The sequence below is a fragment of the Salmo trutta genome, chromosome 18 (genome assembly GCF_901001165.1).
Source record: "Salmo trutta chromosome 18, fSalTru1.1, whole genome shotgun sequence".
In the NCBI taxonomy this organism is placed as follows: domain Eukaryota; kingdom Metazoa; phylum Chordata; class Actinopteri; order Salmoniformes; family Salmonidae; genus Salmo; species Salmo trutta.
Genome location: NC_042974.1, coordinates 11,792,224 through 11,819,134, shown reverse-complemented (window position 1 = coordinate 11,819,134; position 26,911 = coordinate 11,792,224). Strand labels below are relative to the sequence as shown.

The following is a 26,911-nucleotide window of genomic DNA, read 5'->3' as shown; positions in this document are numbered from 1 at the left end:
TGAAGTCATTGTACCCAGAGGAGAACGGAAGCTAGCTGTCCTCCGGCGACACCATGGTGCTACCCTACATAGTGTAATGAGGCAGCCTGGCCTCATCACCACTTTAACAGGTCTTATTTCATGAAGTTAACATTTTCTAAAATGCTTATAGGTATATTCATGTGTGTTTTAGATAAAGTGCACTAGTCCATTTCCATGAATAGCTATCTACCATTTTAGGTGTTCCTGACCTTAATTGTTTGCTTACCAGTTAGTTTGTCAGGTTTAAGCCTGTCACGCCCGGACCTGAGAGAGAGGGTTTATTTCTCTATGTGGTTAGGTCAGGGTGTGGGGTGGGCATTCTGTGCTGTATTTCTTTGTGTTGGGCCGAGTATGGTTCCTAACCAGAGGCAGCTGTCTATCATTCTCTCTGATTAGGAACCATACTTAGGCAGCCTGTTTTTCCTTTGGGTTTTCCGGGTAGTTGTTTTCGTTTAGTTGTAAGTACCTGACGGAACTGTCTGCTGTAATTTTTTGTTTAATTTGTAAAGTGTTCATTTCTTTCATTAAACTCAAGATGAACATATTCCACGCTGCACATTGGTCTACTCATTCTGACGCTCGTGACAAAGCCAGGTGTGGTAGGTTAGATAATTAGCATGTAGTTCACCCATGCATCCATTCTCCCTCAGTAGTATTTCTACCGTAATTTCCGGACTATAAGCCGCAACTTTTTTCCCACGCTTTGAACTTCGCGGCTTAAACAATGACGCGGCTAATATATGGATTTTTCCCACTTTCAAATATTTTTTCTCCAAAAAAACACATTCTGTGACGTGCTCAGTTTTTTGCCGGCATGAAGCTTTCATTAGACCAATGAAATTGCCGAACGGGTTAAGGTCAAACAACTTTTTTGTTTACTGTTTAGATTAAATCGAGCGCTCTCAAACTTCCCATCATTCTGATTACGGTAGTCATTTTGTCACCCTCATCATGGCAAAGACACGGATAAATGCATATGATGCAGCTTTCAAGTTGAAGGCGATTGATCTGGCTGTTGGAAAAGGACATAGAGCTGCTGCACGGGAGCTTGGTCTTAATGAGTCGATGATAAGATGTTGGAAACAGCAGCGTGAGGAATTGACTCAGTGCAAAAAGACAACTAAAGCTACTGCTATTTTTTTTTTTATTACAAGCCGTGTTTCGTTAAAGCCTATTTATTTTTGTTACAAGCCGTGTTTCGTTAAAGCCTATTTATTTTTGTTACAAGTCGTGTTTCGTTAAAGCCTGTGTAAAGTTAATTTGTTTCAATGTACCAGTAGGCACCTGCGGCTTATAGACATGTGCAGCTTATTTATGTTCAAAAAAATAATAATTTTTAATTCAGTGGGTGCGGCTTATATTCAGGTGCGCTCAATAGTCCGGAAATTACGGTAATCATGTTTAATTTGATTTAGCTCTCTCTTTTAAACTAAAGTGGACATGACTAAATATGGTAATTTAAACTAATTAATGCAATCAACTTAAATAATTTTTTCCATAGTGCTACCTGGTCTAATTTAACAAGTAAAGTTCTTCAAATGAAATGCTCATTCTCATTGGTTAATAAGTTTTGGCGGGGTTGAGGAGTGAAGGGATACATGCTGTCCTTTTCTCTCAGCTCAGGGTTGAACACCATTTTATAATGTGCTCCATAGCAGTTTGTTTGTTGCAGCCTGTATGTACAGGCAGTTGATTTAGGCTGTTCTGGTAGACTCTCTAGTCCCAGTAATGAGAGTTGCTCTGTTTAGAGCTGGAAAAGGGGTAATCCCTAGTTATACTGTTTAGCATTTAAGCCCAGTCTAAGCTGAAGTAGGAACCTTATTAAGGGGCTGAGCTTTAGACTCGCCGTAATTTTTGAGATTTCGTATCCTGAATGTTGCTGCTATGGACAACTGTGTGAGACAAGCCATTTATTCTAAAATCCTGCATCTGTAATAAATTCAAGTATTGTTTTTGTACAATCATGGGTCTTTATTCCCACCTATCACCTCCCTTGGCTACTCTGGGGTCCGCTATTCTACACCATGCTTGGTTTAAAATATGAATCAGCTAATACGTAATGAGTATGATAACTCTTCAGGCTCATCACTTAAACATAAGACCATTCAGAGGTGAATGAATAGCAGCAGAGTTGTCTTCTGTGTCCTCCGCTACATGTGAGTACTTCCTCCAGCTCTAGGTGGCCAGTAGCAGGGATCCGGTTGATTTAGTAGGTTAACTGTAGTCTTTTCCCACAACCACTGTTTCTCTAAATGGAGTGGAATGCCACGAGTCTGACGAAACTAGGCTAACTGTGTCTGCGCTCTCTTCTCTCCTGTCAGAGTATGTCTGAGGACCCAGTGGCAGTGGGCAGTAGTCGCTGGGTGTCTCAGTGGGCCAGTCCAGCTGCTAACCACACGAGAACCGACCCAGAGGGGTCTGGTGCTGAGTCACCTGCCTTCGTCCATCAGCAGAGAGGTACAGTAGGGCTCCTATATTTACCAAAATCAGGCTAATGTCAATCTGCATCTGTCTTAGCTAAGGTGTATTTTCATCACATAATGGCACTAAATTACTATGGTTGAGTTGGGTGCGATATTTATTTAATTTGATTAAGAAATGTAGCTTTACTATTATTATTTTTTTCTTCCAGAAGCGGATGCCTTTGAGTCGGGCATTTCCATTCGAAGTACCAGCTCTGCCACCTCCAGTCTCACCGAGCGTAAACGCAGGACCCTCCCCCAGCTTCCCATCGACGACCCCCGGGCCAAGCCAGGGAAGAGCTTGTGCGGCCTGGGCCTGCATCGCTCAGAGATCGGGGAGAAACAGGACACGGAGCCCCAGGAGAAGGAGAGGCAGGTGGAGCATGAAGGAGACGGGGCGTGTTTTACCTCCATAGAGGAGGGGGATATGATGAACCAGACCAAGGCTCCACTACAGACCTCCTCCAAGCCCTCTCTCAGACCCATGAGCAGCAGTGAGAAGAGGTCCGAGGAGAGGAGGAGGCGGGCAGAGGATAGGATTCAGCACCACAGCAAAGGAGGAGGGGACAGGGGGGAGAAGTCAGGGGGCAAGCCTCTGGTCCGTCAGGGCAGCTTCACCATTGAGAAGCCCAGTGGTGTGGTACCCATCGAGCTGATCCCTCGGATCAAAGGTGATGCCGGTGTCCTGGGCCGCGAGCATAGCGAGCGCAGTGACTCTGTGGGCAGCATGGACACAGCCACCCTGCTGAAGGACACAGTGGCTGTCATGGCCTTCCTGGAGGCCAAGCTGAGGGATGAGAACAAGCTGGACAGAGCCAACCGGGCAGGCTTTTTCTCCCCTGAGTCAGACGTGGACACGGCCAGCACCTACAACCAGGCGGCAGGGGAGGGAGAGAAGAAACCGGCTCACCAGAAACGGCGCTCCCTCAGCAGCCTGTACAAGGAGAAGAGCAATCTGAGCTCAACCTCCAAAACCGCTGCCAGCACCAACGCCCGCGAGCGCTTGGAGAGAAAGACCAAGACCAGAACTGATCCCAGCCGGCTAGATGCTCGCCGCTCCGTCCAGTCTGCCCCGTCGCGGGCACGCCAACCCTCCCAGGATCTCACAGATGATGACCAGACCTCGTCCTTCCCCATCTCCGACATCCTATCCTCTGACCAGGAGAGTTTGCATAGTCGCACGTACAGCCGCAGCCACTTCACCTCTATGGATGACCTGCTACATTCCAAACTGGAGGCCAAATCCAGCTGCAAGACCAGCTCCACTAAGTCTAGTAAGACTCTCCAGGCCGCCACAGCTTCCTCCCTGGGGAAACAGGCCTCTCTGCCCCAGCCTCGGCCTACCAGAACCTCCCTGCTCCGCCGGGCCCGGCTGGGGGACACATCCGACACGGACCAGGCCGATGCAGACAGGATGTCTGTGGCCTCCGAGGTGTCCACCACCAGTTCCACGTCCAAGCCTCCATCGGGTCGGAAAGGGCCCTCGCGGCTAGACATGCTGGCCCAGCCCAGGAGGACGCGGCTGGGCTCCATCTCGGCCCGTAGTGACTCAGAGTGTACAGTAGGCCGGAGCAGCACCTCCTCCCCTCGCCTGTCTGCAGAGACCATACTGCGCCTGGGCCTCCGCTCCTCCACCCCCACCGACAACAAATTGGCTCCTCGCATGAGGGCCAACAGTGTGTCCAAGCTGACCGAGGCCAAGTCCAGAATCAGCTCCTCCATCCACAGCACTCCCTCAGGTGAGATCATGTTCTCATCTCTGATAGGTTCACTCAGAAAATGAAGGACAGATCGAAACACTCAGTCTTTTATTATTTAATGTAAACTGTTAAAGAGCAAGTCAAATGTGTTTTTTCATCCCGTTGTTTCCAAATCCCCCACACTGTCCATCCCACCGTACCTTCTCGGCTATGCAATCTGGTTTCCGATCTGGTCACGGGTGCACATCTGCCACATTCAAGGTCCTAAATGATATCATACCCACCATCGATAACAGACATTACTGTGCAGCTGTATTCATCGACCAGGCCAAGGCTTTCTCTGTCAATCCCCACATTCTTATCGGCAGACTCAACGGCCTTGGTTTCTCAAATGACTGCCTCGCCTGGTTCACCAACTACTTCTCAGACAGAGTTCAGTGAGTCAAATCGGAGGGCCTGTTGTCCGGACATCTGGCAGTCTCTATGGGGGTTAAAAAACATGAGCTGGTGCACACCCAGAATAATAGTTTGTGTGGAGGTGCTGACTAACGGCGAATAAACTATAAACTATCAAAATAAAGAAAGTCGCACACTCATGTATAATCTCCCAGCAATTTAATGGGTATTTATCAATGTTTCGGCATCACTGTGCCTTCCTCGGGGTAATTTCATGAATACTTGAACCAGGTTATGTAGACACACAGTGCAAGCACCTGGTTCAAGTATTCATGACATTACCCTGAGGAAGGCACAGTGATGCCGAAACGTTGGTAAATACCCATTACATTTCTGGGAGATTGTTCCTCTTATACATCATTGTGATTCTTGGATAGCCTTGCCCTTTTTCCGGTCCTGTCGTTGTCAGTGTTTGTCCTTGTCCATGTGTGTGTTGTGGTCAGTGTTTATCCTTGTCCATGTGTGTGTTGTGGTCAGTGTTTGTCCTTGTCCGTGTGTGTGTTGTGGTCAGTGTTTGTCCTTGTCCATGTGTGTGTTGTGGTCAGTGTTTGTGTGTTGTGGTCAGTGTTTGTGTGTTGTGGTCAGTGTTTGTCCTTGTCCATGTGTGTGTTGTGGTCAGTGTGTGTGTTGTGGTCAGTGTTTGTCCTTGTCCATGTGTGTGTTGTGGTCAGTGTTTGTGTGTCGTCAGTGTTTGTCCTTGTCCATGTGTGTGTTGTGGTCAGTGTGTGTGTGTTGTGGTCAGTGTTTGTCCTTATCCGTGTGTGTTGTGGTCAGTGTTTGTGTGTCATTGTCAGTGTTTGTCCTTGTCCATGTGTGTGTTGTGGTCAGTGTTTGTGTGTTGTGGTCAGTGTTTGTCCTTGTCCGTGTGTGTGTGTTGTGGTCAGTGTTTGTGTGTTGTGGTCAGTGTGTGTCCTTGTCCATGTGTGTGTTGTGGTCAGTGTTTGTGTGTGGTGGTGGTGGTGGTGGTTGGTGGTGTGTGTGTGTGTGTGGTGGTTGGTGTGTGTGTGTGGTGTGGGTGGTGTTTAGTGTGTGTGTGTGGGTGGTGTTTAGTGTGTGTGTGTGGGTGGTGTTTAGTGTGTGTGTGTGGGTGGTGTTTAGTGTGTGTGTGTGTGGGTGGGTGGTGTTTAGTGTGTGTGTGTGTGGGTGGTGTTTAGTGTGTGTGTGTGTGTGAGTGGTGTTTAGTGTGTGTGTGAGTGGTGTTTAGTGTGTGTGTGAGTGGTGTTTAGTGTATGTGTGGGTGGGTGGTGTTTAGTGTGTGGGTGGTGTTTAGTGTGTGTGTGTGTGGGTGGTGTTTAGTGTGTGTGTGTGTGTGTGTGTGTGTGGGTGGTGTTTAGTGTGTGTGTGTGTTGTGGTGGTGTTTAGTGTGGGTGTGTGTGTGTGGTGGCGTTTAGTGTGTGTGGTGTTGTGGTGTTTAGTGTGTTTTGTGGTGGTGTTTAGTGTGTGTGTGTGTGTGTGTGTGTGTGTGTGTGTGTGTGGTGGTGTTTAGTGTGTGTGTGTGGTGGTGGTTAGTGTGTGTGTGTGTGTGGTGGTGTTTAGATTTTAATAATAGCTGCTTGATAAGCTGAACCAGGTTAGTTACAACTGGGGTTGGAGAAAAAACCTACAGGAGGGTAGCTCTCCAGGAACAGGGTTGGGGAGCCCCGGTGTAAAACTACAGGAGGGTGGCTCTCCAGGAGCAGGGTTGGGGAGCCCTGGTGTAAACCTACAGGAGGGTGGCTCTCCAGGAGCAGGGTTGGGGAGCCCTGGTGTAAACCTACAGGAGGGTGGCTCTCCAGGAACAGGGTTGGGGAGCCCCGGTGTAAAACTACAAGAGGGTGGCTCTCCAGGAGCAGGGTTGGGGAGCCCTGGTGTAAACCTACAGGGGGGTAGCTTTCCAGGAGCAGGGTTGGGGAGCCCCGGTTTAAACCTACAGGAGGGTAGCTTTCCAGGAGCAGGGTTGGGGAGCCCCGGTTTAAACCTACAGGAGGGTAGCTTTCCAGGAGCAGGGTTGGGGTGCCCCGGTTTAAACCTACAGGAGGGTAGCTTTCCAGGAGCAGGGTTGGGGAGCCCCGGTGTAAACCTACAGGAGGGTAGCTTTCCAGGAGCAGGGTTGGGGAGCCCCGGTTTAAACCTACAGGAGGGTGGCTTTCCAGGAGCAGGGTTGGGGAGCCCCGGTTTAAACCTACAGGAGGGTAGCTTTCCAGGAGCAGGGTTGGGGAGCCCCGGTGTAAACCTACAGGAGGGTAGCTTTCCAGGAATAGGGTTGGGGAGCCCTGGTCTAAATCCTATGGCCACAAGTTTCAAATTGGCTAGAAGTGACATTGTTATCAGCCAAAGCTGACTGATCTTTTAGTGTATCTTAATTGGTGATACAGAGCCAAACAGATTAAGACAATTGCCACTGAGGAAACCTAACCTCATTGCTGATGCAAGACATAAGCAATGTTGTGATTAGCACTGGGCTCTGTTGTTTAGGGGCTGTACTCCCTCTAGTGGAAATGGTTTTTTAAGACATTGCCATAGCATATTAGAACTTGTCATGTAGTTAAGATGTTACTACAGTGAATCCAATTGATATATTTGAAATCTAGAGAGAGCATTTGGTCAACACTGTACATTACACATTTTGCGCAGATGTGACATTGTGAGAAGCAATAGCTTAACTTGTCTTCCAAGATGTCCATACCTTCTTGTTTGATGCTTGGGTGATGGGGCGCCATCGTTGGATGCTTTTGTTGTGTGTCAGCTGATGGGAATCAGTCTGCCTTTTTAGCTGGTGTTTATCATTGTTCCTAATAATGACATTATTAACACAAGCTCGTCAAATGATAGCCTTTCATTCTAGATACAGCCTCAAAATTGCTTCAATTACATTATTTTCATCGTTATGTAAATAGAAAACTTTAAACTGAAACAAGAGGCTTAGATTCTATCAGATCCACACCCTTCAACTGAAACGACAGGTTTAGATTCTATCAGATCCACACCCTTCAACTGAAACGACAGGTTTAGATTCTATCAGATCCACACCCTTCAACTGAAACGACAGGTTTAGATTCTATCAGATCCACACCCTTCAACTGAAACAAGAGGCTTAGATTCTATCAGATCCACACCCTTCAACTGAAACAAGAGGCTTAGATTCTATCAGATCCACACCCTTCAACTGAAACGACAGGTTTAGATTCTATCAGTTCCACACCCTTCAACTGAAACGACAGGTTTAGATTCTATCAGATCCACACCCTTCAACTGAAACGACAGGTTTAGATTCTATCAGATCCACACCCTTCAACTGAAACAAGAGGTTCAGATTCTACCAGATCCACGCTAGCCGACATCCGCATCGCGGTTGTTCTGGTGGTGTTGGAGGTGGAACTGTGTTAGAGCTATCAAATCCACACGCAGCTCCTGGTATTATACCTAAAGCGGACATTGCCATTGGCTGCATGGAGTCACATTAATAGAAATCCCATGCAGCCTCGTTTACAAGTTTGAACACTAGAATGTGAGATGTAATCCACACCTCCATTAGGCTGATAGAACCTCTCATGATTTCAGCATCATTATTTCTATATATCCTACACTTTCTCCTTCTGAACTTCTAACGGGAGTGGGATGGGTGTGGCCTCCTGACAATGGTCGCAAGAGCAGCTGCTCACTGATTTGACAGCTCCAACACAGTTATGCTTCCGACACGCCAAAACATCAAAACATCAGCTATGCAGGTGTCAGCTATCCCCGGAGTCTACTGACTCATCGCTGCGTCAATCTAAGTAACGTAATATAAAAAATCCCCATAAAAATGGGTCTTCTTGTGAAAATGTCTGTAGTGTCTGAATGGTTTAGCCTACAAAACTATTACGGACACGATGGTGTTCTCCGTTTTGCTCTACGACCCTCACAAGTGTCACGGGACTTGTCTGAAAGGAGTTTTTTTTACAACAAAAATAAGGGGTGAAATATGTGTCCCAAAAAAGATTTCCTGCGCTTTCTTCTATCTCCTAGATATAGGACAGACATTTCAAAATGAATGTGTTATTCAATGTGTTTCTATGGGCTATGGTAGTAAAGGCCAATTTAAACATTTTATCAAATAAGTACAAACAAAATAAGTATTTTGATACCTAACGGGGTCCTAAAATTTCAAATGAAATCGCTAAATGATCCATGGTATGACCATATTAAAACAATTCTATATGTTAGCTTAATACACCCCACCCCATGACTTAGACTTTTTTTAAGGCTTGATCCACCATGACCTCACCTTCTAAAAGAGCAGTAGTCACTGGAAACAGGAAACGGACACATTGAAGCACTGGATTCAGGCCTACATAGGATTAAAAGACTCACTATTATAGTGTATTTGAATAGTGACCAGCTAGAGGAACAGAGCAAGTGGTATACCTTCACTGATTATGTGGTACTGTGTACCTTCACTGATTACGTGCAACTTAGAGCCACATCCATCTCCACCAGCCTCACATCAGGCTATCTTGTCATGATTTGTGTAGAGATCTTTATGTGCCACTGTTAAAACCACATCTATCTTGTCATGATTTGTGTAGAGATCAGAGTTACAGAAGTCTGCTTGGCTTGCTTTAAGATAGAATGCTTTAGACAATGTGAGCATCCGCTGCTTTTTGAATGACTGAAATACCCTCAAATACAGTTATCAAGAGATAATTGTGTTGTATCTTTCTCCCTGACCTTAGCCTCTAACAGGTGGAGACGATTGCCCCCAGAGTATGGATCCACCTCCGAGGAGGAGTTTGGCTCCAACAGAACCTTCCCCAAACCCGGGCGCCCCCTGCGCCCACACCCAGTCCTGAGGGGTACCAGACTGGGGGGCTCCACCAGCAGCCTTAACTCTGGTCAGGTTGGCCCTGGAGGCGTGGTCCTCAAACACCGCATGAAAGAACAACAGGAGGAGTACGTCAAGGACTGGACCGCTCACAGCGAGGAGATTGCCAGGTACTCATCTACTGAAGCTTATACACACGACGGCATGTGTACACAAACACACACACACACACACACACACACACACACACACACACACACACACACACACACACACACACACACAAGGAAGCTCAGTTGAGTTTATATGCCTCATGGACATGGCACAGGTGGTAAATATGATCTGGAGATAGGGCATCCCCAGGAATAGGTTAGTGTTTTCACTCTCATTAAACAATTGTGATCTTTAGTTAGTCCACTCTAACTGAGGTGCTCTGTTTTGTCAAGCTGTAATAAATGGTTCCCGACTCAGCAGGGACTTTCACATAGTATGATGGTCATGAGATAGAACCATCCCACTGGGCAAAAACTGGTTGAATCAACGTTGTTTCCACAAAAAAATGTAAGTGGAAAACTGATTGGATTTGGATCAGGGAGACTGAACTGGGCAGACAGCAGTGAGAAAAGGACAGATTCATACTGCCTCAGAGCAAGCACAAGGAATTTCTTACAAAAGAAGGGGCCTGCATCAGACAAGGAGATTGAAAGTAATGGAAGATAACGTTATGTTATCACAAGCATCTCTTAGTGTAAACATTTTTTAGTTCAGGTTCCCTGCATACAATGCTTGTGTAGGATATTGTCGTTTACAAGTGAATATTGTCAATTCACTTCGGCCTCTAGATGGAGGTTAGACAATTTTACATCTTTAGAATGGTTCTATCTGCTGTGTCAATTGATTATACAGTAGGCTAAATGCTTTTTGTTGAGGCTGACTTACAGAAGTTCCTCAATGTCTAATGAGTAGTCTTAGGTAATACTGTATCATTGTGAGATATCTGTGTGTGTACTGATTTAGAGAAGTGTTCCAGCAGCCTGTGTGGTTATTTCCCTGTGTGCGTAGGATCAGTCAAGACCTGACCAAGGACCTGGCCATCCTCGCCCGGGAGATCCACGATGTGGCCGGAGAGATCGACTCAGTCAGCTCCTCTGGCACGGCTCCCAGCACCACGGTCAGCACCGCCGCCACCACACCCGGCTCCACCATTGACACCCAGGAGGGCACGCAGGAGGGCTTGCAAAAGGTGTTTGACTTCTTCCTTCCTTCTACTGCTAATGCTCAACATACTGTTTCAGCATCACTTTGGCTTTGATCAGCTGCAGAAGTTGTGGACTGTGAACTGGCGTTTTGCTGTGATCAGCTGCAGGAGGTGTGGACTGTGAACTGGCATTATGCTTTGATCTGCTGCAGAAGGTGTGGACTGTGAACTGGCATTATGCTTTGATCTGCTGCAGAAGGTGTGGACTGTGAACTGGCGTTATGCTTTGAGAAGCTGCAGAAGGTGTGGACTGTGAACTGGCGTTTTGCTTTGAGAAGCTGCAGGTGTGGACTATGAACTAGCATTATGCTTTGATCTGCAGAAGGTGTCGACTGTGATCTGGCGTTTTGCTGTGGTCAGCTGCAGGAGGTGTGGACTGTGAACTGGCATTATGCTTTGATCTGCTGCAGAAGGTGGGACTGTGAACTGGCATTATGCTTTGATCTGCTGCAGAAGGTGTGGACTGTGAACTGGCATTATGCTTTGATCTGCTGCAGAAGGTGGGACTGTGAACTGGCATTATGCTTTGATCTGCAGAAGATGTGGACTGTGAACAGGCATTATGCTTTGATCTGCTGCAGTTGGGGGGACTGTGAACTGGCGTTATGCTTTGATCTGCTGCAGAAGGTGTGGACTGTGAACTGGCAGTATGCTTTGATCTGCTGCAGAAGGTGTAGACTGTGAACTGGCATTATGCTTTGAGCTTTCCTCTATCCCATTTTGAGTATGCTATATACTGTTCAGATATAACTAAAGTGTGTATATTAAAATGTTATTAACAAGCTTTCATTGACCTTTCTCTGCTAACTTCTTTAATACCTAATTAATCTAACTCATATTATGATAATCTGTAGCATAGTGATAGTATACATTAATACCGAGTAGATACAGTATAACATGCTCCAGTCGTGGTTAAGTTGTGGAAACCACAGCATCATACAGATGCCACATGTAACTGACCCTCATCACTTCCTCTTCCCCTCATAGCTGATTGACTGTGTGTTTGACGAGAGCCTCAACTTCAGGAAAATCCCTCCTGTGGTGCAGAACAAGGCCCCTGAGATAAACGGACGCGCTGTGGCGCACCGCCCCCGGGCCCCAGACAGCCTGGACTGCGTCCTCCAGAGACGCACATGGAACAGAGATGAGGCGGTGTTGGACAGTCTGCTGCTCACATCTGTCTCTCAGCTGTCAGCCCAAATCAGACAGTCTGTTGACAAAACAGCAGGAAAAATACGGTAACAATCAAGCTCTTTATGTTGTTTATCTCTATATCTGACATTCACAAGAGATCAAGGAGATGTTAGCAAAGCAAGTCTTAGCTCTATGAACTATGATTTTCCAGAATATTGTTCAAAGACAAGGACAGGAATTGGGATGAGATTGAGAGCAAACTCCGATCTGACAGCGACATACCACTCCTCAAAACCTCCAACAAGGTAAGGAAAAAACAGGTTGTACATGTATTTTTTCATTATTGTTTAAAAAAAAAATGCATCATAACAAAGCAACTTTTATAAGGAAGATACTTTTATTCCTCTCTAATGCCACGACTTCCTCTTACCTCTCTTGGAATAGGACATCTCCTCTATCGTCTTGGAGCTGAAGAGAGTGGAGAAGCAGCTACAAGGTGTGAGAGCGCGGCAGACCACCGCTAAGAGGAATGTGCATTGCAAATAGATTCAGACTTATACACACATTAGTTTCACTTCATGCATTCCACCTGCTTCAACATATATGATCAAAACCAAACAAAAGCTCATCTTTTTCAACCATTCTGTATTTCTCATACAGTGATAAATGTTATGGTGGATCCTGAAGGCACCCTGGATGCCCTGAGCAGCCTTGACCTGACCAGCCCCCTTACACCCATGCCCTCTCCTGGTTCTCAGGGGCCCCAGAAGACCCTCCCAGGCCCTGCAGCCAAGGGCTACACCGCCTCCTCGGCACCCACTAAGGGGTCAGGGTCTGTGTCAACCAGAGACCTGGGAAGCCTGCACTTCAACCGCATCCGCCCCAGTGGAGAAGAGGGTGACATCACTAAGAAGTGAAGAGGTTCCCACCCTCTGCGATGCTTCGTATATAGAACACCTGCCTCAAAGAACAATTTCTCCTCTTTCGGGAATATTTCAGGATGAACATCCACCACCCTATAACCAGTAACCTACCAAAGCTAACAGTAAAGAGTTTTTTTATGTGAGCCAAGTTTTCAAATGTGAAATAAGTGTACAGTGGAGCAAACTCAAAATGTTACTTATTGTATTTTGAATGGTAATTTGTCTGTTTTGCTGGTAATCTGTTTTCTATCTATTTTCTGCACACATTTGTCTAAAATACAGAATTTCAGCTTCTCTGAGCAATTCTGTACCCAGAGAATCTTATACATTATTATGGTGAAATGCAATTCACATGAAAAAAATGTTTTTACTGTTTGAAACGATTTAAGACTGTTACAGTACCATGTTAAACTATGTTACAGTACAGTGATGCTTGTATGTAGTCTAAACGAATCATTTTTGGAACACAACACAAACGGACCTCCGTTGGCTCCGTTTGCGTAGACTGTGTAGAGCCCTTAAGCCTGGTCCTTGACCTGAATTCCATATTTCATATGATTTGCATTACTTGATCTTTTTCCTGTTACGACTATGCAGTATCTTTGTAAACTGGAAGTGAAAACGAAAATGTGACGTTGACCAGATCTTTTTCATCTTGGACTGTTCTGAATCCCTCCTCTTTACTGTAGTACTTTATACAGTAACATGAGTCCATAATCGTTTACAAGATGTACACCCAGAATGGCCTTTGTTGGAGAGAGCTGGTTGGTCTTCTACCAAAAGGACCTCTGTTTGTTTAGTGTTGATTTACAAGGACTTTAAATTGGTCTTTAAAATTGTATGAAACAACATGACTACAACAAAGTTACCGTCAAAGCTTCATTAGCAGTAACCACTGTCATTAAAGAAAGAAGTTACTGTCAAAGTTGCATTAGCTATAACCACTGTCATTACTACATATATGAATGATGATCATAAGACTTCTATAGCAAGCCTTTTACTGACATTGAATCGCTCACTATTCTACATTTCCATAAGGGAGGATGTTTTCATGTACTCAAACAGTATGTGTGTATAGACTTGACATCCTCACTGCGTTTGCTGCTTCTCTTTAGTTCCCTTTTGGAGGGTTAGCCTGACCATTTTACAAGCCTTTCATGTAAAGTTATGTGTCGTAGTATAAAATGTATTCAAGATAGTGCAACAGTATTTAGATACTTAAGCAATAGTGAAGTTAGGTACCAGAAGACATGCTCCATCTTTTCTGCTTCATAGACAGACTTTGATGTCACTAAGTGCCCATTTTGAATATTAAAATGGCATAATGTTTTTTAAAGATGAGGAATCATCAAGAGTGGGCTGAAATTGTATAATTTGTCAAATGTGTCAAAAGCTCTTCAAGTGTCACCGTGAGTGGTTTTACGAATTCAAAAGGACAAAACCAAAAACCTAAATAGAACAGCTGATATCAGAATGAGATGCCTCTGTACCTATCCTCTGCACACCATCATGTTTGTCAGTATATTACATTAAAAAAGAAAGTGGTGGGAATAATGAAATGCTCGGTATACTTTTTTTGTTAATTTGAAAGTTTACACATCTTATCAGTGTTTTACTTTTCTGTTTCGTATAAACCACCATTTTATTTATTTTGTTAATTCAATGTATTTTATTGTTGCAATTCATGTTTTTTGTTATGTTACTTTTTTTCAATGAAATAAAAAGTTTAGATTCTTCCCTTATTTACATTGATTTTTGCTGTAGAAACAAGACAGGTTGGTATTCAATGAGTTATAGTTTGCACACCTATTTCATGGTGACTCATGTGTTTTCATACTGAGCAGTTTTTAGACTGGTTTGTTTGCTCACCTTAACACTGATGATGGTTTGATACCTAAACATTTGTATTTTCTTTTTCACCTTTCATTTATGCACTTTTCTGCTCAATGCACTTTTTGGGAATAATCATATTGTCCAAATCAATCATCTCTATTTTTGCAACCTCCGTTTTGGATTTGTCCACAAAGTGTGAGGGGTCTCCATCTCTCCTAGTAATCTTGTTGTGTAACCTATACACCTGTAACATAAACTATTTGATATAAGGACATTTAAATAGCGCAGACAGCCATCCATAATTGCTCTGCCTTACAATTTTCCTGACTTTTTAAAATGTAAAATTTCCTTTAGGAATGTACCAGATTAAAAGCAAAAGTTGTCACAAATATAAATACTTAAGTAAAGTACAGATACCCCTAAAACTAGCCTACTTAAAGGAATACTCCAAAAACTGAATTTTGGTATTTGTTTCATTAGTCCATTGTTGACATAGTTCCAAAATGTTTTGCTTGTCAGCAATCAAGTTTTCAAGATATGTAACTTTCAAAATACCGAAATCATACAGAAATCTTCCCCATAAGGTATTTTGAAAGTTACATATCTTAAAAACGTGATTGCTGACAAGCAAAACATTTTGGAACTTGCTGACTTCCAAGACTTGTGAGCTACTGCCTGCGATTTAGCAAAGCAGGGGTAACATTGCACTCTTGGAAGACTCAGGTTTGTAAATAATTCTCAGCGGTTAGCTTCGTCCACGACTGCCTCGTGAACTATAATCCTGACGCTGTGTTTTAACTTTTAATAACATCAATAATCATCGCATGCGATATGGCTTTCGAAACATATGGCCCTTATCTTTCATCAGCGAGAAAGAATCCTTTTAAAAAAAGTAATATTTAACTGTAGCAGTTAGAGATCCATACAGCTATGGTGCCTCCATCCTACTAAACTACACTGTAGCAGTTACAGATCCATACAGCTATAGGGGCATCCATCCTACTAAACTACACTGTAGCAGTAACAGATCCATACAGCTATAGGGGCATCCATCCTACTAAACTACACTGTAGCAGTTAGAGATCCATACAGCTATAGGGCCATCCATCCTACTAAACTACACTGTAGCAGTAACAGATCCATACAGCTATAGGGGCATCCATCCTACTAAACTACACTGTAGCAGTTAGAGATCCATACAGCTATAGGGGCATCCATCCTACTAAACTACACTGTAGCAGTAACAGATCCATACAGCTATAGGGGCATCCATCCTACTAAACTACACTGTAGCAGTTACAGATCCATACAGCTATAGGGGCATCCATCCTACTAAACTACACTGTAGCAGTTAGAGATCCATACAGCTATAGGGGCATCCATCCTATTAAACTACACTGTAGCAGTAACAGATCCATACAGCTATAGGGGCATCCATCCTACTAAACTACACTGTAGCAGTTAGAGATCCATACAGCTATAGGGGCATCCATCCTACTAAACTACACTGTAGCAGTTAGAGATCCATACAGCTATAGGGGCATCCATCCTACTAAACTACACTGTAGCAGTAACAGATCCATACAGCTATAGGGGCATCCATCCTACTAAACTACACTGTAGCAGTTAGAGATCCATACAGCTATAGGGGCATCCATCCTACTAAACTACACTGTAGCAGTTAGAGATCCATACAGCTATAGGGGCATCCATCCTACTAAACTACACTGTAGCAGTTAGAGATCCATACAGCTATAGGGGCATCCATCCTACTAAACTACACTGTAGCAGTTAGAGATCCATACAGCTATAGGGGCATCCATCCTACTAAACTACACTGTAGCAGTAACAGATCCATACAGCTATGGAGCCTCCATGCGACCAAACTACACTTTCCCAGTTACACTTAGACGCAGGTGTTCATAACATGCTCGATAGCTAATTAGCACCGGTGGTCGTCTCTTGTCATCCTTTTTTTCTGCAGATCTGGCTGTGTGGGAACACATAATCCCTATCAAGGTGTCTCCATTTTTAACTGTGAATAGATTTTGTATTTCTCGCTGAATGAAAGATAAGGTCCTTATGATTCTAAAACTGTACATCCATCACCAAAAAGTACAGAATTACTGTGGCTCATCCTGTAAATGATTATGTTTTTCATCTAACGTTAGTCTCTGACTCTTGAAACTGCCTTTCCCACAAACCCTTTGGGCAAAGTGCTATATTCCATCATCGAACTGCGACGTTGCCCAGCGCAACGTTTACCGATCTGAGGCGACTGACATTTAAACGTTAAGCTAGACTTTCATATTTTCAAACAACGGGGCAATCAAACTCAAGTCTTTATATTTAATTTAAAGGTAGTCAATGCCAAAGATAAGGTAAGATCTTGTTTGCCACTTTGGTCTTCCAATTTTGCATGTTTTTCTAAACTAACGTTAGCTAACTAGCTAGTAGCAGCAGAGGACCGTCCTTTTTAGCAAACCATTTAACCACAGCTAAACGGGGGTTAGCTAGTTACCAGTATATTTGATATAATGTTACGCTAGCTAATGTTAGCTAGCCACTCAGCTATTAACAACGTTGTTATGGGCGACAACAAACTATCAGAATGAACAAATAAGGTTACATCGTAACTTTTGTCTAGTAGTGACACGCTATGGGAGTTGGCCTCTGCGGAGGTTCAGAGTCGGGAGGACGGGAAAGGAGGGGAGGAGGATGGCGGAGTTGATCCAGTGTCACTCAACGAGAGAACCGTGTTCTTCATTGGGAATAAAGCAGGGGTAAGCTGTAGCCATCTTTATGACTGTGTGTCTGGAGAAACTAGCTAACAGTCCTCCTAATAGTGAGATCCGGGTTCTCTAAGTCTGGTCCTGGAGAGCTAATGGGTGTGAAGGCTTTTGTTCCAGCACAGCAGTAACTTACAAATCAATTTTATGTGTCACATACACATGATTAGCAGATGTTAATGCGAGTGTAGCGAAATGCTTGTGCTTCTAGTTCCAACAGTGCAGTAATACCTAACAATTCCCCAACAACTACCTAATACACACAAATCTGAAGGGGTGAATGAGAATATGTACATGTAAGTATATGGATGAGCGATGGCCGAGCGGCATAGGCAAGGTGCAATAGATGGTATGAATTACAGTATATGCATGTGATATGAGTAATGTACGATATGTAAACATTATTAAAGTGGCAATATTTACAGTGCATTGTATAAAGTGACTAGTGATCCATTTCTTAAAGTGGCCAGTGATTGGGTCTCAATGTAGGCAGCAGCCTCTCTGAGTTAGTGATTGCTGTTTAGCAGTCTGATGGCCTTGAGAGAGGCCCGGCGTTCGATGCACTGACCTCGCCTTCTGGATGGTAGCGGTGTGAACAGGCAGTGGCTCGGGTGGTTGATATCCTTGATAATCATATTTCCCCCCCCCCCCTCTTAGGGTAAAACTACAATTTTGCTCCGGTGCCTCGACAGGTGAGTTTATTCTCAGTACCACTGATGTATTTTTATAGTAAGATACTAGCATAGCTGTCTCTATTACTGTGAGTTATATGTTGTTCTCTTCTAGGGATGAACCTCCTAAACCAACTCTAGCGTTGGAGTACACCTTTGGTAGACGGGCGCGAGGACACAACACGGTATGACACCGCTTTCATTTGTACAATTCCAGGGTGTGTGATTATCAGTCTGACCTGTTGTTCTCCTCCTCCAGCCCAAAGACATAGCTCACCTGTGGGAGCTGGGTGGAGGTACCTCCCTATCAGACCTGGTTCAGATCCCCATCACTGCTCAGAATGTCAGGTCAGTCCCAGTCCCACTACCTAAACGGCTTCTTAAATGAGTAGTTCATCACATGCCCTCTTCTCTAAAGCCACTCTGCAGAGACATTGTGCTGATGAAAGTAAAGAGGTCTATGTGTGGTTTCTCAGGTCTCTGTCTGTGGTGCTGGTTCTGGACCTGTCCAAGCCCAATGCTCTATGGGGAACCATGGAGAGGCTGCTTCAGACAACACGGACCCAGGTGGAGAAAGCTTGCTCCAAGCAACAAAGGACAGTAGAGTCCAAAGCTGGGTCCAAGCAGCAGGCCCAGAACAGACCCCCAATGGTTCTCCCTAAAGACCACCCGGTAAGACAACAACTTTTTCTAGTAGAAAGAGGAGGAAGGGAAGCGCTACTAAGGTACATAATAGTAAATGTTGGTAGACAGAAGGTGCTCTTTGGTAAAAGGGTTGAGTTGGTCTTCAAAAAGAAAGGAGGACCAAGGCACTCTTCATATAATTGATTAAAATGCCTTTATTAGTATGGCATGTTCAATAGAAACAATGTTTTTAAAAAACCGACGCGTTTCGGCTGCATGGCCTTCATCAAGGTGTACAAAGAAATAATACAATGTTCTCTGTTTAACAGCTTTTCCAATTAACCCTAATTAGAAGGGGGAGTGGTTAAAATTGATTGGACACACCTAGTAAGCAATAGTATACACACTTTAAAGTGAAATGCTGTAGCTATGTTATCATAAAAATGTAACTCCAAACTAGAAGTATCAGAACACTTAGAAAGGTAGTTCTAACCTTAAATATGTCTGGGCGAAGTGTCAAGAATAAGAAAGCAATACATTCCAAATTACACTAGAACACAGCAAAACATGAACAACAAAAGTCTAAACATAGCTGAGGGCAATTGAGCAAAGATATCCACTAGATGGGTTGTGATGGGTACATTTGCTGTCATCTAGTGGATATCTTTGCTCAATTGCCCTCAGCTATGTTTAGACTTTTGTTGTTCATGTTTTGCTGTGTTCTAGTGTACTATGGAATGTATTGCTTTCTTATTCTTGACACTTCGCCCAGACATATTTAAGGTTAGAACTACCTTTCTAAGTGTTCTGATACTTCTAGTTTGGAGTTACATTTTTATGATAACATAGCTACAGCATTTCACTTTAAAGTGTGTATACTATTGCTTACTAGGTGTGTCCAATCAATTTTAACCACTCCCCCTTCTAATTAGGGTTAATTGGAAAAGCTGTTAAACAGAGAACATTGTATTATTTCTTTGTACACCCTGATGAAGACCATGCAGCCGAAACGCGTCGGTTTTTTAAAAACATTGTTTCTATTGAACATGCCATACTAATAAAGGCATTTTAATCAATTATATGAAGAGTGCCTTGGTCCTCCTTTCTTTTTGAAGAACTTTTTCTAGTAGTTATGATAAAAAAAAAAGCACAGCATTATTAATGTAAAAGGAGTCTTTGCTACATAGGCTATTAACTCTGAGTCTCCCAACAGGACAGAGAGCTGATCAACCCCTTCCCTGTTCCACTGCTGATTATTGGCAGCAAGTTTGATATATTTCAGGTGGGATATGTTTTCTACTCATCTGAGAGGTATTGATAAGTACACTACGGTCAAAAGTTTTAGAACACCTACTCATTCTAGGGTTTTTCTTTATTTTGACTATTTTCTACATTGTAGAATAATAGTGAGACATCAAAACTATGATATAACACATATGGAATCATGTTGTAACCAAAAAAAGTGTCAAGCAAATAATATATTTTGTATTTGAGATTTTTCAAATAGCCACCCTTTGCCTTTTTTATATTTATTTAACTAGGCAAGTCAGTTAAGAACAAATTCTTATTTTCAATGACGGCCTAGGAACAGTGGGTTAACTGCCTTGTTCAGGGGCAGAGCGACAAATTTTTACCTTGTCAGCTCGGTGATTCGATCTTGCAACCTTTCGGTTACTAGTCCAACGCTCTAACCGCTAGGCTACCTGCCTTGATGACAGCATTGCACACTCTTGGCATTCTCTCAACCAGCTTCATGAGGTAGTCACCTGGAATGCATTTCAATTAACAGGTGCGCCATCCTAAAAGTTAATTTGTGGAATTTATTTCCTTCTTAATGCATTTGAGCCAATCAGTTGTGTTGGGACAAGGTAGGGGGGGTATAGAGAAGATAGCCCTATTTGGTAAAAGACCAAGTACATATTATGGCAAGAACAGCTCAAATAAGCAAAGAAAATGACAGTCCATCATTACTTTAAGACATGAAGGTCAGTCAATACAGAAAATGTCAAGAACTTTTACATTTCTTCAAGTGCAGTCGCAAAAACCATCAAGCGCTATGATGAAACTGTCTCTCATGAGGACCACCACAGGAAAGGAAGACACAGTTACCTCTGCTGCAGAGGATAAGTTCATTAGAGTCACCAGCCTCAGAAATTGCAGTCCAAATAAATGCTTCACAGAGTTCAAGTAAGACGCATCTCAACATCAACTGTTCAGAGGAGAATGTGAATCAGGCCTTCATGGTCGAATTTCTGCAAAGAAACCACTACTAAAGGACACCAATAAGAAGAAGAGACTTGCTTGGGCCAAGAAACACGAGCAATGGACAATAGACTGGTGGAAATGTGTCCTTTGGTCTGGAGTCCAAATTGTAGATTTTTGGTTCCAAACGCCGTGTAAAGACACGACGCGGTGTGGGGGAACGGATGATCTCTGCATGTGTATTTCCCACCATAAAGCATGGAGGAGGAGCTGTGATGGTGTGGGGGTGCTTTGCTGGTGACTTATGTGATTTATTTAGAATTCAAGGCACACTTAACCAGCATGGCTACCACAGCATTCTGCAGCAATACGCCATCCCATCTGGTTTTGGCTTAGTAGGACTATCATTTGTTTTTCAACAGGACAATGACCCAACACACCTCCAGGCTGTGTAAGGGCTATTTTACCAAGAAGGGGAGTGATGGAGTGCTGCATCAGATGACCTGGCCTCCACAATCCGCCGACCTCAACCAAATTGAGATGGTTTGAGATGAGTTGGACCGCAGAGTGAGGGAAAAGCAGCCAACAAGTGCTCAGCATATGTGGAAACTCCTTCAAGACTGTTGGAAAAGCATTCCAGGTGAAGCTAGTTGAGAGAATGCCAAGAGTGTGCAAAGCTGTCATCAAGGCAAAGGTTGGCTATTTGAAGAATCTCATATAAAATATATTTTGATTTGTTTAACACTTTTTATGTTACTACATGATTCCATATGTGATATTTCATAGTTTTGATGTCTTCAATATTATTCTACAATGTAGAAAAGAGTAAAAATTTAAGAAAAAACGTTGAATAAGTAGGTGTTCTAAAACTTTTGACCGGTAGTGTATATTCACCCTGAAGAATGTAGTTGTTGGATTTGTGTTTACAATTGTTGGCTATTTCTATTGATTTCTGGTTTTCTGGAAAAGTTGTCCGTATTTGACGGATAAATACCTTTTCTTTGTAGGACTTTGACTCTGAGAAGAGGAAAGTGATCTGCAAGACCCTTCGGTTTATTTCTCATTACTACGCAGCTTCTTTAATTGTAAGAACCATAGGCCTAATAGTCATAATCACAGTTGCCAATGTGCCTATGCATATCAGTATTTCACTGTAGGCTATATCAAACAAGTATCTCAAATGCTATGTATGAGTGATGGTATCGTTTCATTACACAAGATGTTCTATTCTTTCTGCCTTTCCATCTGTCCATCCTTTCACCTGTCTATTCTCTACCTCACCATCTGTCCATCCTTTCACCTGTCTATTCTCTACCTCACCATCTGTCCATCCTTTCACCTGTCTATTCTCTACCTCACCATCTGTCCATCCTTTCACCTGTCTATTCTCTACCTCACCATCTGTCCATCCTTTCACCTGTCTATTCTCTACCTCACCATCTGTCCATCCTTTCACCTGTCTATTCTCTACCTCACCATCTGTCCATCCTTTCACCTGTCTATTCTCTACCTCACCATCTGTCCATCCTTTCACCTGTCTATTCTCTTCCTCACCATCTGTCCATCCTTTCACCTGTCGATTCTCTACCTCACCATCTGTCCATCCTTTCACCTGTCTATTCTCTACCTCACCATCTGTCCATCCTTTCACCTGTCTATTCTCTACCTCACCATCTGTCCATCCTTTCACCTGTCTATTCTCTACCTCACCATCTGTCCATCCTTTCACCTGTCTATTCTCTACCTCACCATCTGTCCATCCTTTCACCTGTCGATTCTCTACCTCACCATCTGTCCATCCTTTCACCTGTCTATTCTCTACCTCACCATCTGTCCATCCTTTCACCTGTCTATTCTCTACCTCACCATCTGTCCATCCTTTCACCTGTCTATTCTCTACCTCACCATCTGTCCATCCTTTCACCTGTCTATTCTCTACCTCACCATCTGTCCATCCTTTCACCTGTCTATTCTCTACCTCACCATCTGTCCATCCTTTCACCTGTCTATTCTCTACCTCACCATCTGTCCATCCTTTCACCTGTCTATTCTCTACCTCACCATCTGTCCATCCTTTCACCTGTCTATTCTCTACCTCACCATCTGTCCATCCTTTCACCTGTCTATTCTCTACCTCACCATCTGTCCATCCTTTCACCTGTCTATTCTCTACCTCACCATCTGTCCATCCTTTCACCTGTCTATTCTCTACCTCACCATCTGTCCATCCTTTCACCTGTCTATTCTCTACCTCACCATCTGTCCATCCTTTCACCTGTCTATTCTCTACCTCACCATCTGTCCATCCTTTCACCTGTCTATTCTCTACCTCACCATCTGTCCATCCTTTCACCTGTCTATTCTCTACCTCACCATCTGTCCATCCTTTCACCTGTCTACCTCACCATCTGTCCATCCTTTCACCTGTCTATTCTCTACCTCACCATCTGTCCATCCTTTCACCTGTCTATTCTCTACCTCACCATCTGTCCATCCTTTCACCTGTCTATTCTCTACCTCACCATCTGTCCATCCTTTCACCTGTCTATTCTCTACCTCACCATCTGTCCATCCTTTCACCTGTCTATTCTCTACCTCACCATCTGTCTATCCTTTCACCTGTCTATTCTCTACCTCACCATCTGTCTATCCTTTCACCTGTCTATTCTCTACCTCACCATCTGTCCATCCTTTCACCTGTCTATTCTCTACCTCACCATCTGTCCATCCTTTCACCTGTCTATTCTCTACCTCACCATCTGTCCATCCTTTCACCTGTCTATTCTCTACCTCACCATCTGTCCATCCTTTCACCTGTCTATTCTCTACCTCACCATCTGTCCATCCTTTCACCTGTCTATTCTCTACCTCACCATCTGTCCATCCTTTCACCTGTCGATTCTCTACCTCACCATCTGTCCATCCTTTCACCTGTCGATTCTCTACCTCACCATCTGTCCATCCTTTCACCTGTCGATTCTCTACCTCACCATCTGTCCATCCTTTCACCTGTCGATTCTCTACCTCACCATCTGTCCATCCTTTCACCTGTCGATTCTCTACCTCACCATCTGTCCATCCTTTCACCTGTCGATTCTCTACCTCACCATCTGTCCATCCTTTCACCTGTCTATTCTCTACCTCACCATCTGTCCATCCTTTCACCTGTCTATTCTCTACCTCACCATCTGTCCATCCTTTCACCTGTCTATTCTCTACCTCACCATCTGTCCATCCTTTCACCTGTCTATTCTCTACCTCACCATCTGTCCATCCTTTCACCTGTAGTTTACCAGCAGCAAGTCTGAGAGCTTGATGTCCAAAACTAAGAGCTTATTCACACAACTAGGATTCGGGACAGAGAAAGGGTAAGAGCTGTTGTACCCTCCATCTGTTTATGCCACAGTTAGTCAATGCCAGTTTGACAGTGCCGCAATTTGTCATCATTTGAGAGCACTAGACTTAGGCCCAGTATAATTAATGTCCACTGTCATTCAACATTAACACAGATGTACATGTTTCCTCCTATACTGACAGGAAATCTATGTCCTCTGACCTCAGTAAACCTCTAATCATTCCAGCTGGGATGGACTCCCTCAGCCAGATAGGCGAGTTGTGTTTAGCACCCCCTTGTGGTAACAATTATTACGGCAGTGTTAAAGTGCCCTACTGTTTATCATACTGATACTGTGTATGTTATTGTAACATGACACAGTTGATGTCACTCTACTTTCCAGGTTCTCCCCCAACCACAGATGTGGACATTGGGACTCTTCATGCTAAAAACCCTCTAGATCTGTGGAAGAAAGTGTTTGAGGTCGTTTTCCCTCCTGAGGTAATTCCTGCATACGGACAAATACACTCTCATTCACACATACAGGTTAATATATGTGTGTGTGTGATACTGATCCATTACTCGTGTCTTCCACCAGAACACCAGTGACCACCACAGAGAGCTGAAGGACCCAGCCAAGGACCCCCAGTATAGTGAGCCCCAGATTGACTCCATGAGGGCCCAGAAAGACACGGTATGAACCCTGTCTTAACTCCAATGTTTCTGATCTGATTGGTCAAAAGAAAAAGTGGGGAAAAAAATCAGAATTGGGCTGCCTGTGTAAACGTAACCCTAGGGTTAGAAGAGTTGGCTACAGCACACACTGTATGAGTCCATGGAGATTGTCAAGATTATCATGTATTTCTAATCTAGCTCAACCATCTCTACTTGTCTTCTAGTAAGCCCAGTTACACTGCATTGCCCCGTAATAACCCTGAACTAAAGTAACCTCTGGTGTGTATCTGTCTGTAGCCAAGAGTCCAGATGATGTTTTATTGTCACTGAATCAGATAGCACTCCCATTGGACAGGGATCATGTGATGGGTGGAGTCAGCCAATAGGAGTTGAGAGGCTGGGTTACTGAATCCATGCCAATATACAGAATGTGGATACTAAAGACTCAAACATGTGCCTTGATAGATGAGTCTAGGAACCCAGACAGGGCCATTAGGTGGAACTTGCTTCAGATGCAACCTTTATAGATGGGTTTTTATGAGGTCAGATTCAGTTCCGGGTCACGCTGAGTTTCATATGTTTTTACCAGCAATATTGATTGACTCTGTCATATACAGCATGTCAGATGTATCACCTAACTGAATCAGTCAGCTGAACCCTGAGCTCAGCATCCAGAACAGCTTTCTGTTATACAGCTTACATTGTTTGACAGTCGTCTTGCATGGTATCCTGACATGGTTTTAACACTATAGGATTCTATAGGATAGATAAACCATGTAGAATGAACCCCAAACACTCATGATAACATTGTGCCTTCTGTCTTTTCTACAGGAACTGGATCAGTACAAGAGAAACGTGTCCAAGTCTTGGAAAGGCCTGGAACTGGAGACCTAACTTAATGGACTCATCACCTCTCTCAGCCAATGAGATCAAAAGAACAGAATGTTCTAAAGCACAGACGGATTTCAGCCATGGCAAACACCTGTCCAGTCACTCAATAAACCGTACAGACTTCAGCCATAGCAGACTCCTGTACAGTCATTTAATAAACCCAGAGAACTGCTCACATTATCATATACTGAAGAACATTTCATATCGATTGTTTTGGATTCATACAGCTGAAGTCGGAAGTTTACATACACCTTAGCCAAATACATTTAAACTCAGTTTTTCACAATTCGTGACATTTAATCAAAGTAAAAATTCCCTGTCTTAGGTCAGTTAGGATCACCACTTTATTTTAAGAATGTGGCATGTCAGAATAATAGTAGAGAGAATTATTTATCTCAACTTTTATTTCTTTCATCACATTCCCAGTTGGTCAGAAGTTTACATACTCAATTAGTATTTGGTAGCATTGCCTTTAAATTGTTTAACTTGGGTCAAACATTTCGGGTAGCCTTCCACAAGCTTCTCACAATAAGTTAGGTGAATTTTGGCCTATTCCTCCTGACAGAGCTGGTGTAACTGAGTCAGCTTTGTAGGCCTCCTTGCTTGCACTTGCTTTTTCAGTTCTGCCCACAGATTTTCTATAGGATTGAGGTCAGGGCTTTGTGATGGCCACTCCAATACCTTGACTTTGTTGTCCTTAAGCCATTTTGCCACAACTTTGGAAGTATGCTTGGGGTCATTGTCCATTTGGAAGACCCATTTGCGACCAAGCTGTAACTTCCTGACTGATGTCTTGATGTTGCTTCAATATATCCACATACAGGGAAGACCCAGCAGAAACAACAAGATAAGTCACACAGAGCTACAGCGTTCAGCATGCCAGTGAAGGCCACGCCTCCATGGCTTGGTAGATGATTCCAATCCGGTCCTGTACCGCTCCCTTGGAAATGTATTCATCTAGCTTCGTGACAAAGAAGGCCACAAGCAGGCCATAGATGAGGTTCTGGGACAGACGCATCAGGACACATCCAGTCCTGAGACAGGTTCCTCAGTCCTAAAGAAAGAGAAAGCGAGAGGTTAGACGGGGACTGAGCCAAACAGTAAATCAGGAGGTACCATCACGCTACCACATCATAGGCCACTATACCCTCAGAA

At 43.7% G+C, this 26,911-nt stretch overlaps 2 protein-coding genes across 6 annotated transcripts in view; both read left to right on the top strand.

Annotated features, from left to right (window-relative positions):
- The window catches only part of LOC115152834 (centrosomal protein of 170 kDa), a 76,302-nt gene extending 61,823 nt beyond the window's left edge, over window positions 1–14,479 (top strand). For 3 of the 4 annotated variants that reach the window (XM_029697694.1, XM_029697692.1, XM_029697691.1), the window contains 8 exons: window positions 2,343–2,478; window positions 2,654–4,222; window positions 9,334–9,592; window positions 10,485–10,665; window positions 11,668–11,918; window positions 12,026–12,119; window positions 12,259–12,310; window positions 12,475–14,479. In XM_029697694.1, coding sequence (XP_029553554.1) covers window positions 2,343–2,478; window positions 2,654–4,222; window positions 9,334–9,592; window positions 10,485–10,665; window positions 11,668–11,918; window positions 12,026–12,119; window positions 12,259–12,310; window positions 12,475–12,731 — 2,799 coding nt within the window. In that variant the 3' untranslated portion in view covers window positions 12,732–14,479. The remainder of the gene's footprint in view (window positions 1–2,342; window positions 2,479–2,653; window positions 4,223–9,333; window positions 9,593–10,484; window positions 10,666–11,667; window positions 11,919–12,025; window positions 12,120–12,258; window positions 12,311–12,474) is intronic. The other variant, XM_029697693.1, reaches the window with a different exon arrangement.
- Window positions 14,480–16,792: 2,313 nt separating this feature from the next.
- dync2li1 (dynein, cytoplasmic 2, light intermediate chain 1) lies at window positions 16,793–25,887 on the top strand. Of its 2 annotated transcripts, none has more exons than XM_029697690.1 (13): window positions 16,793–16,951; window positions 17,221–17,353; window positions 18,017–18,051; window positions 18,146–18,215; window positions 18,290–18,378; window positions 18,507–18,702; window positions 19,868–19,936; window positions 21,864–21,941; window positions 24,145–24,224; window positions 24,394–24,464; window positions 24,594–24,691; window positions 24,789–24,884; window positions 25,697–25,887. In XM_029697690.1, the coding sequence occupies exons 1-13, from the start codon at window positions 16,938–16,940 to the stop codon at window positions 25,757–25,759; spliced, it is 1,092 nt and encodes a 363-aa protein (XP_029553550.1). In that variant the 5' UTR covers window positions 16,793–16,937; the 3' UTR covers window positions 25,760–25,887. The 2 variants fall into 2 exon arrangements, with proteins under 2 accessions (XP_029553550.1, XP_029553549.1); XM_029697689.1 differs by having other exon boundaries at window positions 16,799–16,951; window positions 17,218–17,353.
- The last annotated feature ends 1,024 nt before the right edge of the window (window positions 25,888–26,911 follow it).